The sequence below is a fragment of the Miniopterus natalensis genome, chromosome 5, assembly GCF_054644295.1.
Source record: "Miniopterus natalensis isolate mMinNat1 chromosome 5, mMinNat1.hap1, whole genome shotgun sequence".
Taxonomy (NCBI): Eukaryota; Metazoa; Chordata; class Mammalia; order Chiroptera; family Miniopteridae; genus Miniopterus; species Miniopterus natalensis.
In genome coordinates, this window is record NC_142085.1 from 80,545,494 (window position 1) to 80,562,007 (window position 16,514).

Genomic DNA, 16,514 nt, shown 5'->3' on the forward strand with positions numbered 1-16,514 from the left:
AAGAGTGTAGACCCTGGAGCCAGAGTGCTTATTCAGATTCTATATCTGCTACTTTCTAGTTGTGTAACTTGGGGCAAGTTACTTAATTTATCTGTGCTTTAGTTTCTTACCTGTTTATATGGGGTGAGATTATATATAAAGTATATAACTTGTTTATTATAATGCCTAACAAGAAAATGTTGTGTGTTTGCTGCTGTTATATACAAAGTCATAGAAATTTGCATTTTAATCTATATTCAAGCTTGTTGTAAAAACTGATACATTCATTGATGATGTATGATCATGCCACAATTAGAAACATAGTTACGTGGCTCTTCATTATATTTTTAGTGTAGACTCTTTTAAAATGACACCACAGGAGTGAAGACAATGTCTGTAAAAAGATTATTTAAGGGCATATTCCAGAATGGCATCCGTCTGCTTTCCTGACTCATTTGCTGACTTGGGCAGAATCGGAGGCTCTCCGTTAGTCCTTTATTTTAAGTGACAGGAAAAACGGCCAGAGGAAAGTATATTAAATATATATAAAATATATATATATATATTTTTTTTTTTTTTTTTTTTTACATTTTCTAATACTGTCTCATCTTTTTGGACCTGTAATCATTGGGCATTCTGATTTTCAACAGGAACCACCTGACCAGATAGGTGTGTAGTAAACCTAACGCTAAACCCCGACCTCACTGAGCAGCAGGTATTGAATATCAGGTCACTGGACTATTCCTGAGTCTGTTATATAATTTACCAGTTTCTGTAAAAAGCCCACACACACTGCAAACTCCTTAATGGAACTAATGACAGCTTTGGCCGTCCCGGAGTGGAATGCTATTGCCAGCACGACGGAGGGGCTGCAGTAATCCAGCTCCAGTTCCTGATTAATGAGGTTAGTGAATTGCTTTAATCTCTCCTGCTTATGTATGAAATAGGGCCACATCCCGTCTTTCAGATTTCTTGCATTCATTCATATTGAAATGTGTAAACAAAAACTAATTTCTTATAGGTCAGAGATAATAGTAATTCACTTGAAGGCATCATTGTGGGCAGTTACATAAATAAGATGTTTCTCAAAACAGTGTTGCACATAGAATGGTATAAGGTAAATCTTTCTGGTACAGGGTGCTGCATTTAAATTTTATTTTAGTAATATTGAAAGTTATAGAACATAAAAATCTATATTAAAATATTTTTTAAAGATGGAGCTTATTATAAATAACAAAATGTACTTCGCGAATGAGTTGTTTTGAAATACAACCAGGAAACCCATTAGAAACTGGTTATTGTCCAAAGTTCTTGTTGTGTCACTTAATAGTTGAAATAATTGGTGATGTCTTTCTTTTTGTTGAACTACTAAGTTTGGAAGGAGCTAGAGAAACCCCATTTTACCAGCGGAATAAACAATGTGTATGCAGATTTTAAAGTATAATGGGCTCTGAGAATGGATGTTTACTGTAAGTAGTGGCAGGCAGGAAAAGCTGGTCATAGAAGGAAGAAAGAAATTATTCCAAATAGCTCTGTAGTCCTTAGATCAGATAATTTGTGGACATTATTTTTGCCCCTAAATTCTTAAATGTATATGAGAGAGAAGAAATACACAGTACCTCTGGCTCTTTATAAATGATTTGTTCATATCAGAGGACTTAAAAAAGGCTTCATGGGTGTAAAGAGCTAAAGATGACAATAGAAAATATTCAGCAAAATTATGATCCAAATAATATGTAATTGTGTAGGTTTTTCAGGTTCAGAGGAAGCATCTTGGTTTTTTTTAAACTTCAGTATTCTCCATAGAACTGCATTGTAAAGTGTTTTTAAAAAATCACAATATAGAAAGTTGTCGAACCCATATATGAGTACTCAGATTATTTTTTCTTTTTAAAGTTTTTCTTATTTTGAAATAATTCAAAATAAGACTGGTTGTTAGATTCAAAATAGAATTAATTGCACGTTTGTCCCAGCTTCCCCCATAGTAACATTTTATATAATAATAGTACAGCATTAAACCAAGAGAATGATATCAGTACAGTACTATTGAGATTACAGAAGACCTTTCGATTTCATCACCAGTTTCTACATGCACGTGTGTGTGTGTGTGTGTGTGTGTGTGTGTGTGTGTGTGTGTGTGTGTGTGTGTGTGTAGTTTCCAACAGTTTTAATGCATATATAGATGCATGTAATGACCACTACTGACAGGATACAGATCACTTCCACCACTGTGAAGGAATGTCCTCAGGCTCCTCCTTTATAATCCCACTCCCCTCCTGCTCTCAGTCCCTGATTCCTGGCAACCACTCACTTATTCTCCATCTTTATACCTGTATTAAGATTATTTTTTAAAGCAGTACATGAGCCAATGTAAATAATATTGCAATTTGATTACCTGTGCACCTAGATTTTAGAAATCTTAAGTAGTTTATGCTGTCATTCATATTACAGGACTCTTTTCTCATCAATAGGGTTCATCACAGAGTTCTGTGATATAACTATTTTGTTTTATTTTACATGCTTAAATGTTACATTTAAGTACTTAAAGATGACATTCCTGTTTTAAAAAAAATGCTTAGTAAAACATGAATATTTAAATAGGTATGGCTCTGTAAATCTGACAGGAGCAGCTATTTGCTTTCAATAGTCTGGGAAAATTATAGATAAAGGAGTCACAATAGGAGGAGGTCAGCTGTTGCCATTTTTTTTTCTTGGCTCTACGTATTCTCTTCTTCCTTGAGATTTTTAAGATGGGGCAGACATCTTGAGAAAGAAGATGACATGGTCTTAAAACTACCGTGGAAATAAGAATGGAGAATACAAAAATTTTTGATAATCTGCATCCTTTGGGTTTCTCTGCTTCAGAGTAATATAGATAGGGGGATGCTTTCTAGTGAAAGCAAGAGTATGTGGACTTTATGTATTTCTGCCTTCCAGTCATAGTCATGTTAGAGCAATAGACACTCTACAATAGAATAGCCCTCACAAAATTTCAGAGGTAGAAAAGGAGTTGGAGAGATCACTTAATGTAAATATTGTCTTCAGAGCTATTTTAATTTTCTTAGATAAGTGAGAAACTCTTATTTTAAGAGGGAGAGTTTAAGATTTCTCATAATCTAAAGGATTGGAATTACAGATGTTTTTTGAAGTTAATATAAATTCTTCATGTTGCATCTTTTGTCCTATTCTCTCAGTGTAGAAGAGTATCTTACTCTTCTCATCTAACTCTTCTGTCTTACTTTTCACATACTCCCAGAGATTTTTATCTCCATACTTAATAGTGTATCAAATGTTTTGACTTTCTAAATTAGTTAGATTTTTCAACCCTTTGGCTGTTGAAGTTACAGTGTGCTAAATGCAGACTTTAGTTTCCTTATTCTTGTTGTAGAATTATGACCTTGCATAGTGCATTATAATGATTTGTCTTAACACTTTGCTGACCAGTCACGAGTAAACTCTTGTTTCCATGTCTGAACATTGCTGATTGTTAACAAGATAACTCGTGTCTGCACTTACATTAATTTAAGTAATTTTAAACACCTCGTTGACCAAAGTAGCCAGCCGTACATGTGAGTTCTGGCTTGAAATAGGCAAAACCAAATAAAACAGGAAGGTTACCTCATATTATATTTTGCTCTTTTAGTCAAGGAAGTATGTATAGTAGTGACCAAGTAACTTATAGTCTGGCCTATAATTTTACATAGCTAGTGATCAACCATAATATCTAACTAGATTCTAATATACTTTTAGTTTGTAACATATTAAGTTACACTTTATTGAAGAAGTTAAAACATTTTCTACACATATTGTATGCTTGAGCACACAGTATACTGTTTTGCATCTGCTGTTTAGAATTTGGATGAGGCAAATGTTCCTCAGAACTAAATCTTTTGGCAGAAAGTTTAGAAATTTGGGAAGGAGACTTTTTGGCAGCTCCTTAGTACCTTTAATATTTGTAAATTGTGTTCTATATAAAATATATTACACTTTATTTTTAAGGGAGCTCTTGTGAGTGCCTTGGCTGATGACACCTTACATTTATGGAATTTACGTCAGAAGAGACCTGCCATACTACATTCACTTAAATTTTGCAGAGAAAGGTAAGAATCTGTAAATCTTCCTTTATATGGGATATTTGCTATTTTCTTTGAATTTTATTCTTTGATTTTGTACTTCTGTAGTGGACTTTATGCACAATCTAAAAAATAACTAAAAACTTCAAAGGATATCCAGTGAAAGCAAATTTTCTTCCTTTGCGGACCCATCTTTCTCTCCAGAGGCAACCAAAGAAATTTTTTTGGTCCTTTTAGAAATATTTGCATTCTGTTTATATAAGCAAAAATCTCTGTAGAGCACCATTTTTTTTTGCGTAAAAGGGAAGACATTAAATATTCTTTCTGTTACTTTATCTGATAGATTGTTTCATATTGGCACGTTTAAATCTTCCTTAGTTATTTTCATAACTGCGTGGTACTCCATAGTATGGAAGTGACATAACTTATTCAGTCAGTCTTTGTTATTAATGGACATTTATATCATTTTCTGTCTGCTGTTCATTTTGCTATGTTGTAATATGTTACATATATGTCTTTGTCCACATATATGAATATAATTATAAGATACTTGTAGAGTGGAACAACTTGATCACAGAGACCTCTTATATGACTGGTGTGTTTGTGCTTTGATTGGAAAGGCCTTTTTTTACCCCAGTTTTATTAAATATTCTTCCATATTTTTTATAGTACTCCTAAAGTTGCAGTTTTTATTCTCAGTCTTTGATTTATATGGAACTTATTTTTGAATGAAATATGAGTATATAGTCATCTCCCTGTCCCCCATTGCTTGTAAGACATACTTTTTGATTTATGTATATAAAAACATATATATGAGTTTATATCTATATGTATAAAAGAAGTCTGGGTCTAGATAGTATCTAAATGCAGTGGAGTTAGTGTCTTCAGGCCATGTTTGTGGGAAGACAGGCATCAGAGTGCCTCATCCCTGTTTAAGGATCAGACCATGTTTCTGCTTTGATAAGTGTCAGTCTGTTCAGGTTATATGAACAGGTCAGTCTGTTTGTGAATCTGGGCTTCTGCCCACAGTGGTCCTTTAAAATATGCAAACTGGTTAAGCTTCTGGGAATATAGTAGTTCAGACTTTTAGCCAACACCAAGGCATGTGTCTATATTGTTTGGGGATAGAGACCAGAGCTGGCAGGGGGTCAGCAGCAAAGTTTGCCCTTGGGCTACATCTTGTCTAAGAAGATGAGTCACCTACATGGCTTTAGTTGAATCATGGTTCTACTTCAAGGAGAGGGGCAGAGGTGAGTAGTAGTTAATGGAAGGCTGAGGGGTGAGGTAGGGAAGGAAGAACAAGCACAAAGTCAAGGTTCGGTTTTTTCCTACCTGCTGGGAATAGGGCCAGCCTCTGCACTTGCTGGACAGAGTTCCTCAGTCTACTTGCCAGTTGGATGTCAGGGGGAACCTACATCAGCCTCAGATGCAATAGAGCAGGAGGAGATAGTAATGAGCACCTTAGTGCCAGTATACATCCTCTTGTTATCAGCCTCCTACCACCTGCTGCACGTGGAAGTAGGTATAGTAGAGTCGTTGTCAACCTGGCTTGACTTTATCCCTCAGAGGGCATATGACAACGTCTGGAGACATTTTTTGTTGTCACATTCAGGGATGCTACCAAGGATGTTACAGTGTGCCCTATAACAAAGAATTATCTGGTCCAAAATACCAATAGTGTCAAAGTTAAGAAACCCTGACCTCTAGCACATCAAAATGGTGTCATTTGGTCAGAGTAGTGCTATAGAAGTTCTCTTAAAACTACTACCCACTGCAGGGAGTCTAGCAGAAGAATACCTCATACCTTTGTTTGCTAGTGCCATGTTCATATTCCTCACTGGGACACATGAATGTGGCAGTATGTAGTCCAAGTTCACAAACATACATACTGCAAGTTATCATGGTGTATCCTCATGGAGAGAGGATCAGACCCAAGGAGTCCCAGAGTCAGGAATGATGGTCACATATGGAGTAAGTCTCTGTGGTACCCCGAAGGGTGGTCTCCAAGAATTTCTGGTAAACATGGGTAAGGAACCCTAAGCTAGTCTTTAAGGTGCCTGTAGGTACCAGTCTTGACTAATAGAAGGAGCCTTTGCGTCAAGTACAAAAAAGTGGTCCTCCTTGGTGGATGCAGCCTCACAGAATCTAGCACCCCCCTCCTTGGTGGAGCGCTGTTATTCAGGGCACAAGCAGCACAGTTGTGTGCCATGGTCCTAAAAGTTACAAATGGGATGAACTGGTGGAGTTCCCAGTTTTGAGTTTTGTCCTGTGCCCATTTATTTTGTAATTATAGAACAGGGGTGGGGAATGTCTGGCCCTACCAGAGCAACCGCAGGCAGGACTTGAAGTTCAATAAATCTGGGAGCTTTTTTCATGGCTAGTTTTTAAGGTGATAATTTTGTATGACCTGCAAATGATGTTATAAATGTCCAATAGCCCTTGGCAGAAAAAAGGTTCCTCAGACCCCTATTACAGAATGTTTATTGTGTGCCAGCTTAATGCTAGCTGCTGAGCACACATTTGTAAATAAGACCTAGCTGACCAGCAGAAACTAGCTGGTCCTGTTCAAAGTTCCGCTTCCCCTTGGCCTTCATTAGGGCAACAATAAACAAAGACCTGTAGCATAAGTACCTGGTCCTTAAAAATCACCTTTGGATAAAATTTTCTAGGATGGCTACAAACTTGTATGGCAGCTCTTGAATTTAAAATGCCAAGGAATGGTCCTGGTGCCTAATGGATGAATGTTGTTATAGTCTCTCAAGACTGAAGTTCAGACTTCCTCAAATGGCAGGAAGGAGAGGTTTGGCATTTGAAAGAGCCTCGTTTTCCTTAGCACCTGGCTGCCTCCCTATGTCTTCACATGGTCTTCTTGCTTGTGTTTGTGCCTGTGTCCTAATTTCCTCTTATAAGGTCACCTGTCACATGGGATTAGGGCCCACCAATATGACCTTATTTTACCTAAATTACCTCTTTAAAAGTATAATTACATTTTAAGGTACTAGGGCTTCAACATATGAACTAGTTGGGGGACAAGGGGTATAGTTCGGTCCCTAACAAGGAAGTAGGCTAATACCAACCAGGATACAATAGAGAATGTTACTTTTTAAAATCACCAAAAAGTAAACATACTTTGAAAGTTGAAGGAAAATACCATGTTTTAAATGACCTCCTTGAATGGCATGTAGCTTGTTGTGCCAATTGCCAAGTTTATCCCTTGTTAGGGATTTACCTGTTATACAATATATACCATAAGAAATAATTTGCCAGTAGTAGTAGCTACATCATCTAAATGTCCTGCAACCTGAACAGGGTTGGTTGTAGCAGTATACTGGTAGAGGACCTTGGAGGCATGGTCTTTAATGCCCCATCTCCTGTTGTGGATTAAATTGTGTCCCCCAAAAGATATATTGAAGTCCTAACCCCCAGTACTTGTGAATGTAACCTTATTTGGAAATAGGGTCTTTGTGGGTGTTAAGCAAGTTAATATGAAGTTATTAAGGTGGACCTTATCTAATATGAGTGGTGTCCTTGAGAAGAGAAGAGAAGAGAAGAGAAGGGAAGGGAAAAGGAGGGGAAGGGAGGGGAGGGGAGGGGAGGGGCAGGTCACAGGGAGAACACCATGTGATGACGGGTGGGGACTGAAGTGATGCATCTATAAACCAAAGAATGCCAGGCATAGCTGGAATACCAGAAGCTAGGAGAGCAGCATGGAACACAGTCTCCCCTGCAGTCTTCAGAGCAAACACAGCCGTGCTGACACCTTGATTTCTGATGTCTAACCTCAGGAACTCTAAGAGAATAAATTTCTATTGTTTTAAGCCTCCAGATTTGTGGTAATTTGTTATGGCATCCCTAGGAAACTAATATGTCACCTTCATTTCTCTTCCTTGATATTGGTGAGCCTCTTTATTATGCACCTTTGGGTTTGTACATGTGAAGAAGAGGTTGTTTGGTTATGTTGAAATTGAGGATTTGGGAAGCAGATTCTGTCTGGTAATTGCCTTATTAGAGTGTGTTTCATTTAGCTTCTACTTTGTTTTTTCCTTTAAAGGAAGTTTATTTGGGAAGAAGTCATGGGTTTATAAGCAGCTACAACTATCTGCTAGTCTTGTTTCATTACCTTGAGTTGGCATGACCAGTATTCTCAACTATGTTAAATTTTTGCATAACAGTTTTTAAATAACAATATATGAAGCATTTTAAGACTGAAGATTAAATTATATATTTGGGCTTTCTTATTTAAAAACCCACTATTATTGTCTAATAATTACCTCTCTTAATTATGTAACTCCTTATTGTTTATAAAACACTTTCACATAAATTATTTATTCTCAAGGATCAAGAAAAATTTCATTTTGTGAAATTTCAGAGAATAGAATTTTTTTGACACAATATGTTATAGATACCTGAACACCTGAGTCATTATATTGAAATTAACATATTCATTTTAAACAAATATTTTTCCTTTATTCTAACACTGATTTACAGTTTATTTAAATACTCTGATTCAGAGCTCTTTCATTTGATAATAGTTATATCTATTACATCTAGAGAATAAAATAAGCACGCATGCATTTTACACTAAATGATTAGGAAAATGTTATGGAATACATTAATAATCAAAATTGCATCTTAACAATTATCAATGAAGCATTAATGTCCAAAGTCCTCTTCAGAAAAAAACTGCTTGGCCCAAGCTGGTTTGATTCAGTGGTTAGAGCGGACTGAAGGTCTCGGGTTCAATTCCGGCCAAGGGCACATTACCTCTGTCGCAGGCGAGATCCCTGGCCCTGGTCGGGTGCCTGTGGGAGGCAGCCAGTCGATGTTTCCCTCCCTCCCTCCCTCCCTCCCTCCCTCCCTCCCTCCCTCCCTCCCTCCCTCCCTCTCTTTTTGTAAAGCAATGGAAAAAATACCCTTGGGTGAGGATTTTAAAAAAAGAAAGAAAAGGGAAAAACTGACAAATGGAGTGATTCATTCAGGTACCAGCACAGCAGTGGGGGAGTAGGTGCCTATAAGGCACTTCAGGAACTGACTGCTGCCCTGGCATCAGATTTTCTTAGTAGCATAAATAAACTAATGTAGGAACAGAAACTAATTTATTCCATTATGCTCATTATAATACTACCTAAATATTGTGCTTTGCATATGTATGAGGCTTATAATTTGCTCAGTGCACATGAATAGAGCATAGCTGTAAAAGTATTTGGCTAGATACCAGCCCTTAAAAAATGTATACAGGTCTTCCCAAGATTTTGAATTAATTCACTGCACATATTTCTGTGCAAGAAAAAAAATTAATCATAATATTGAAACAAATCAGAGACCTAGAATTACAGTTTTTGTGGTAATTGCTTCATATCAGCAAAATATTTTTCTTTGAAAGCAGTGTAATGAAAAGTGTACAAGCATTAGACATGAGAGCAATTTGGTGGGATGAGATTCAAGACTGGAACACAGGAATGGAATGGTATCCAGGCCTGGTAGGAAGGCAGACAGAATGATCTGTTTCTCTGAACTTAATTCTTATCTACAAAGAGAATTGGTTGGTGATATGGAAATGATGAGTCACTTTGGGAATTCTAAGTATAGAGAAGCATGTACAGAGACAAAATTTAAAAAGAAAAAAATTCTGTGTTTGAGGAAAGACAATTACGATTTGATGACCTTGAGACTGTAAAAGGAAAGATGGTTAGGAAGTGTTGGATAATTTCCTAGAATAAAATTGTACATAACAACTAAGAAATTCTGAAAAGGAAATTGGGAGAGACATTCAAAGAGATTGGTCTGGTTGCACGAGGGCCTTAAAACGTTCTCAGGTATAAAAGGTTATATGGAAGGAGGGTTATATAATCAAAGGTGAATATAAGAACAGTTTATCCCTGCCCATCAACACAATCTAAGTCTTGTGAAAAATGCTAAAGACAAAGAAATGAATGAAAATACTTTGTTTTTATGCTTAGAGCAAGAAAGCAAAGTAGATTACTTTTAGATCGAGGTAGGGCATACAGTGGTGGACAAAAGTAGGTTTAGATTTGTAATACAAATAAATCATACAATAATTAATAATAATAGAAAAATAAACTGTTTCACATACTCACAACTGTAAACCTAGTTTTGCCCACTCCTGTATAGTATTCCTTTAACTGCATTAGTGCAATACTGTCTCTGACAAATTATGTCTTAGACTGCTGAAAGGACTGTAAAATTATTGGTTGGCTTAGGAGAAATATAGAATGGAAGTAGTGTTTCACATTTGGAAATGAAAAAAATTTACAAGGTAAATTAAGGTAAGTTCACCAAACATGGGGTACCTTCCGTGTACCGGGGATTATGCTAGGTGTTGAGAGAATAAAGATGAATAAAATGCTTGAATAGTTTATGTTAAAGTGAAGACCCAGACATATAATAACTATAGACAATATGGACGAATGCCATGTTAGAAGTTTATGTTAAAAATACATGACAGAATAATTAACCCAATCTTTTTCAACTTTTTATTTTTTAATATTCTGGCTTCTTTTAAAAGAAGACAAAAGTCAGTCAACAGGAAAATGCAAACTACTAGATACATTACACATCTATCAGAAAGGCTAAAATGTTGGCTTGAATGTGACACAATTGTAACTTCTCATAACCTACTGGTGGAAGTTTTAAGCATTACAATCACTTTGGAAACATTTTTGGTAGCATTTACATACATCATCACAATTCAACACTTCTACTCCTAACTATATATGTGTAGTAGGCCGAATTCTAAGATAGGTACCAAGATTTCTGCTTCTAATTCAAACAAACACTAATCTAGGTAAAGACATTTTGTAGATGTAATTGAGGTCCCAATTAGTTGACTTTAAGATTAGGAGATTATCCTCAGTAAATTCAATTAAATGTTTGACCAAATATAGCAGGCTAATTTTTAAGTTGATAATTTTGTATGGCCCAAGAATGATAGTGTAAATATCCAGATGGCCCTTGTCAGAAAAAAGGTTCCCCACCCCTGCTTTAAAAGGTCCTGCACTCTTCATGACAAGGTTCAAAGCATGTTAGGGAATCAGTGCAAGGGAGATTCACTCTTACAGTCACAAGAAGCTGAATGTGACTAGAAGCCTGGATGAGTTCGAGAGGTAATTCTTCTCCAGATCTTCTGGAAAGGGATGCTGGTTGATAACCTGGATTTCAGTCTTGTGATACCCGACAGAAACTGAGATTGAAAAGGGGGTGTTGTCCTAAGCTATTAAGTTATTGGTAATTGGTTATACTGCATTAAAAATCGAATACAGATTTTGGTACCTAGAAGTGCGCTGCTGCTATATGAAATACCTAAAAATGTGAAAATCTGTTTGCAACTAGGCCATGACTAGAGGTTGCAAGAATTTTGAGGATCATGATAGAAAAGCCTAAATTGCTTTGAACTTGAACAGGTGTTGGTAGGACACGTGACGTGGAGATTGCTGCCAGTGAGAGCTCAGAGGGAGAAAGGAACATGTTTTTAGAAACTAGAGGAAGTAGTTCCTTGTTATGTAGTGGCAGAAAATTTATCGGAAGTGTCTCCTGCACAATATGTAAGTGATTAACTTGGATATTTAGCTGAGGAGATTTCCAGGGAGAGGGTTGAAGGTACAACCTGACTTTTTCTTTCGGCTTATAGTAAAATGCTAGAAGAGAGAAATAAATTGAAGGAAGAATTACTAAAGGATCCAAGACTTTTGATGATTTAAGAAATTCTCACCCTGATCTTTCTGGAAAAAAAGAAATTGCATCTGAAAATGTAACAGAGAAAAACATGAGGGTGTGGCTGTACAGTGTTTTACTAAAAATCTAAAGACCAAAAGGTCAGAGTGTTTAGTCACACAAAGGACTCTTTTAAAAGAATGCCCCACAGATTTTAACCAAACCAGAGAGCCTCTTGGAAGCTTAAGAATATCAACCTTAAGGTTTCTCAGTAGGAGCCAACATAGAGAAGGGATTATCCCAGAAGATTTGTGGATCTGATTTTCATCTAATAGAATAAAACCCAGTGAAATTTATTTAAGACCCATAAGTTTCTTCAGAAAATTTTATAGCAGAAACATTGCTAGCTTGGGCTGAAAGAGCCAGAGAGAGTACAAAATGAAAGGAGACTGCTGCCAGAAGCAGGCTGATAAAAGTACTCAGCTGCAAACAAGTGCTGCCTTTTATGAAAAAGGAAGGATGATTAAGAGGATGGAGCTGAGAGCTACACAAGATTGTTCCCAAGTCTTGAAAGCTGATTAAGAAAAATCCAACATTTGGGCATTTTGATTTCAAAACCGTATGGACCAGTGACTCCTTTTTATCTTCTACTTCCCTCCATTTTGAACAGGAATTTCCCTTGTCTCTCTGTTACTAGCCTCTACCTCCGTAATCTCCAGGAAACCTTCAATCTGTTTTTTGTTAACAGTATATAAGTTTTCATTTTCTATTGCATATAAATTATGTATAAATGGAATCATACAGTACGCCCTTGTTTTTCTGGCTTTCATTCATCATAAGGATTTTGAGAGTCATCGTTGTTTCATGTATCAGTAGTTTTTTTGTTTGTTTGTTTTTACCTCTGAATAGTATCCTAAGTACATTACCCAGTTTGTTAATCCATTTACTTGTTAATGGACGTGGACATTGGGATTGTTTTCCATTTTTGGCTATTACAAAGCTGCTATGAACATTTGTATACAAGTCTTGTTATAGGCATATGCTTTCCTTTCTTTGATTAACTACATACGAATGGAGTGGGCTGATCATATTACAGATATATGTTTAATTTTTTAAGAAACTGCCAGTGACTATAGTTAGTAATACTGTATTGTATATTTAGAACTTGCTAAGAGAATAGATCTTCAATGTACTCATCCCAAGAAGATTTCTAACTATATGTGTGGTGATAGATGTTAGCTAGATTTATTGTGTTGGTCATTTCACAGTATATGCATACATGGAATCATTATGTTGTACATCTAAAACTAATATAATGTTACCTGGCAGTTATATCAATTAAAATAAACTGCCGAGCCAGGCCGGGCATGGCACAATGGTTGAGTGTCGCCCTAGGATGCAGGAGATCGAGGTTCGATTCCCGGTCAGGGAACATGCCCAGGTTGTGGGCTCAGTCCCGATTCCGGGATGTGCAGAAGGCAGCTGATCAGTGACAACTCTCTCATCATTGATGTTTCATCTTTCTCTCTCCCTCTCCCTCCCTTTCTCTGAAATCAATAAAGATATTTTTTAAAATAAATAATTAATTAAACTGCCTATAATTATACCACAAAAATATTCCCTGTTTATGAGATGCTCCCCCCATATTCAGTAATATATAACATGGATTATGTACCTTTCTAAAATCTAGAAAATTCTGAATTCTGAAGCCTAAATGGCCCTAAAATTTTCAGAATGATACTGTGAACTTACTGCCTTGTGAGGTAATAAGGTACTATAAAATGATTTTTTGAGTCAGTAGATATTTCTGTGCTCTGTTAAATATACATAAATCCTTTAGAAAGATGACATGTTATCTTATAAAACATTCAATAGAATATACAGACAGTGAATCTTAAGTATTTAAGCATTATCTGTAGAATATAGTGAGACCATGAGTTGCATGTACATTTATTTGATAAATGTTTTCATGTAGAAAATTCTCGGTAATGAAATTATGTGTTAATGGGAATAGCAAATGTTCTGTATGCTGTATCTTGCCTAGTGCCTAGTGTGAGTATTGACAGTCTAGCAGTGATTATTATCAGTGTATTATTCTAAGTGCTAGTCCATTGGAATTTAAAGTCTATTTTGAGAGAGAAAATTAGAATCTGAAAAGACGAGGATTATATGGTTTCATAACATACTATCTTTTTTTTTCTAAAAATAAGCACTACTAAAAAGACAAGGTAGTTTCCATTCTTTGCCTTGAAATCAAATGTGCTAATATAGAAAATATTTGAAGTTGTTGGGATGATAAAGAATATAATACATGCATGTAAATTATCATAATTTGTCAATGAATGCCTCTCATTTAATCAGAACATAGGAGGCAATAGTTCAATTATATTCCAATAGCATTGTTTAAGCCTGAGTGCAGAGGATCTCTGCCCTTCCAGAGGCTTACAAGTTATCAAGGAGAGTAGACTGTAACTCTCTTACAAGGCAAGCCTGATAGACATACAAAAATATTGAGATATCAATTTGAGTGAAGGTGGTATTTGAACTGAATCTTGAACAAAAGAAAAATATGGGAAGACCATTTTTCTTGGAAGGAAAGTATGCATGGATTGATCCTGAGAGATATTAGTGTTTAATAACTCCTGAGAAATAGAGTAGTAAGCGGGGGTAATGTGGGTTTTGCACTCATAGTTTGTTGCTTACAGGTTAAATGTGCTATGCCTAAAGTAATACAGTTAGTGGATCATGTGGTCAAGTTCGAAACATATAGTTGGCCCTACATATCAATGGGATCTGTGTCCAGGGTTTTACATCTGCCTATTCAACCAGCTGCAGATTGAAAACATTCAGGGAAGTAAAAGGCCTACAGTGGTGGTTGCATCAGTACTGAACATGTACATATTTTTTCTTATTATTCTCTGAACAATACAGTATAACAGCTATTTACATAGCATTTACACTGTATTAAGTATTATAAGTAATCTAGAGATGTTTTAAAATGTAAGGGAGAATTGTATAGGTTATATGCAAATATGCCATTTTATATGAGGGCCTTGAGCATCCATGGATTTTGGTATCCTCAGGGAATTGGTTGCAGGATCCCCCAAAGATACTGAGGGATAACTGCTCTAATTTCAAAACTTACCTTCTCCTATCATGCAATGCTATTTACTTACTGTAAGGCCTTATATTTGAATAAGCATAAGTTTAGTTAGCATAATTAAATATTAATCACAATGAGTAGATAAATCTGATGGTTTATCATAGTTAGTATAATTAAATACTAATCACAGTGAATAGGTAAATCTGATGGTTGTGTATCTATTTTCATAAGTTATATGTATATCATGAATGACACTCAAATACAATTAATAAAATATACCAGGCATTAAAAATTTTTTAAAAATATATGTTCTCTTGCAGGGTTACATTTTGCCATTTGCCTTTCCAGAGTAAGTGGCTCTATGTGGGCACTGAACGAGGAAACATACATATTGTCAATGTGGAGTCCTTCACGCTCTCAGGCTACGTCATTATGTGGAATAAAGCCATTGAACTGTGAGTTTGAGCAAATATTATGTATCTCAAAGTATCAGTACCATATATGATAATATATAATAGCTAACTGTTAAATTCATGTTGAATTAAATATCTGTCAGACATTCTTGATATTAAATATAGATTAATGTTTTGTAAGTATTGTCCTATTGTCAGTTTGTACATTTAAATGCTTTATATACAGGGGCAGGCAAAAGCAGGGTTATAGTTGTGAGTACATGAAACAGTGCATTCTTGTATTATTTTTTATTAATTATTGTATTATTTTCCATACAAACAACTGTAAAGCTACTTTTACCCACCCTGTATATAGGGATATATACACACTTATTCCATATGCATGTGTTCACATATATATAAACCTGTAGCACAAGTTTAATGAAAAATTATTCTTACTAGGTGAAAAAAACGCTTTTTGTCTCCCCCCCCATCACCATTTATCCCCTCTGCCCTCTTCCACCTCCACCCCCTCCCTCCCTCCCTCCCTTCCTCCCTCCCCTCCTCCCTTCCTCCTTTCCTCCCTCTCCTCCTCCCCTGCAATCACCACACTGCTATCCATGTCCATGAGTTCTCTCTTTTTTTTATCTTGTAATTCTTTTGCTTGTTTGTTTAAATTGATCTTTATTGTTGAAATTATTACGTATGTCCCCTTTTTTACCCCCCCCGTTGACCCACTCAACCCCACTCCGGCCCTCTCCCCAGGCCTTCCCCCCACTATTAAGCTATGCGAAATAAGACAATCAGAAAAAGACAGGTATCACATGATATCACTTATATGTGGAATCTAATGAACAAATAAACTGACAAACAAAAAATATCTAGAGACATTGAAACATGCAACAGACTGACCTATTTCAGAGGGAAGGGGGAGGGGGCAGGCAGGAAGAGATTAACCAATGATCTTGTAATTCTTTTTATTTCAAATGCTTGTCATGCCCCACTAAATTGATTTTATGACTCACTAATGGGTTGCAACCAGTGTTTGTAAAACACTGATCTAAACTACTGCTTGATATGTTTTAATAATTAACAAATGTAATCTAAATGTTTGCCATGTAACATTGCAAAAGTAATTTAACAGTTAAGTTTCCTTAGTTTTGATATAATGATGATTGTTTTTATTCTACAATAACAATAAAAACTGGGTGAATTGGAGGGCCTTAAGAATTCCAACTTTTAGTGCTAACTTTTTACTCTTGTCTTAGAATCTTATTTCTCTTAGTTTTTTCTTAT

At 36.0% G+C, this 16,514-nt stretch overlaps 1 protein-coding gene across 8 annotated transcripts in view; it reads left to right on the forward strand.

Annotated features, from left to right (window-relative positions):
• STXBP5 (syntaxin binding protein 5) overlaps positions 1 to 16,514 on the forward strand; it is a 135,034-nt gene that overhangs the window by 23,926 nt on the left and 94,594 nt on the right. For all 8 annotated transcript variants that reach the window (XM_016223926.2, XM_016223929.2, XM_016223927.2 and 5 more), the window contains exons 3-5: positions 802 to 883; positions 3,979 to 4,079; positions 15,147 to 15,281. In XM_016223926.2, coding sequence (XP_016079412.2) covers positions 802 to 883; positions 3,979 to 4,079; positions 15,147 to 15,281 — 318 coding nt within the window. The remainder of the gene's footprint in view (positions 1 to 801; positions 884 to 3,978; positions 4,080 to 15,146; positions 15,282 to 16,514) is intronic.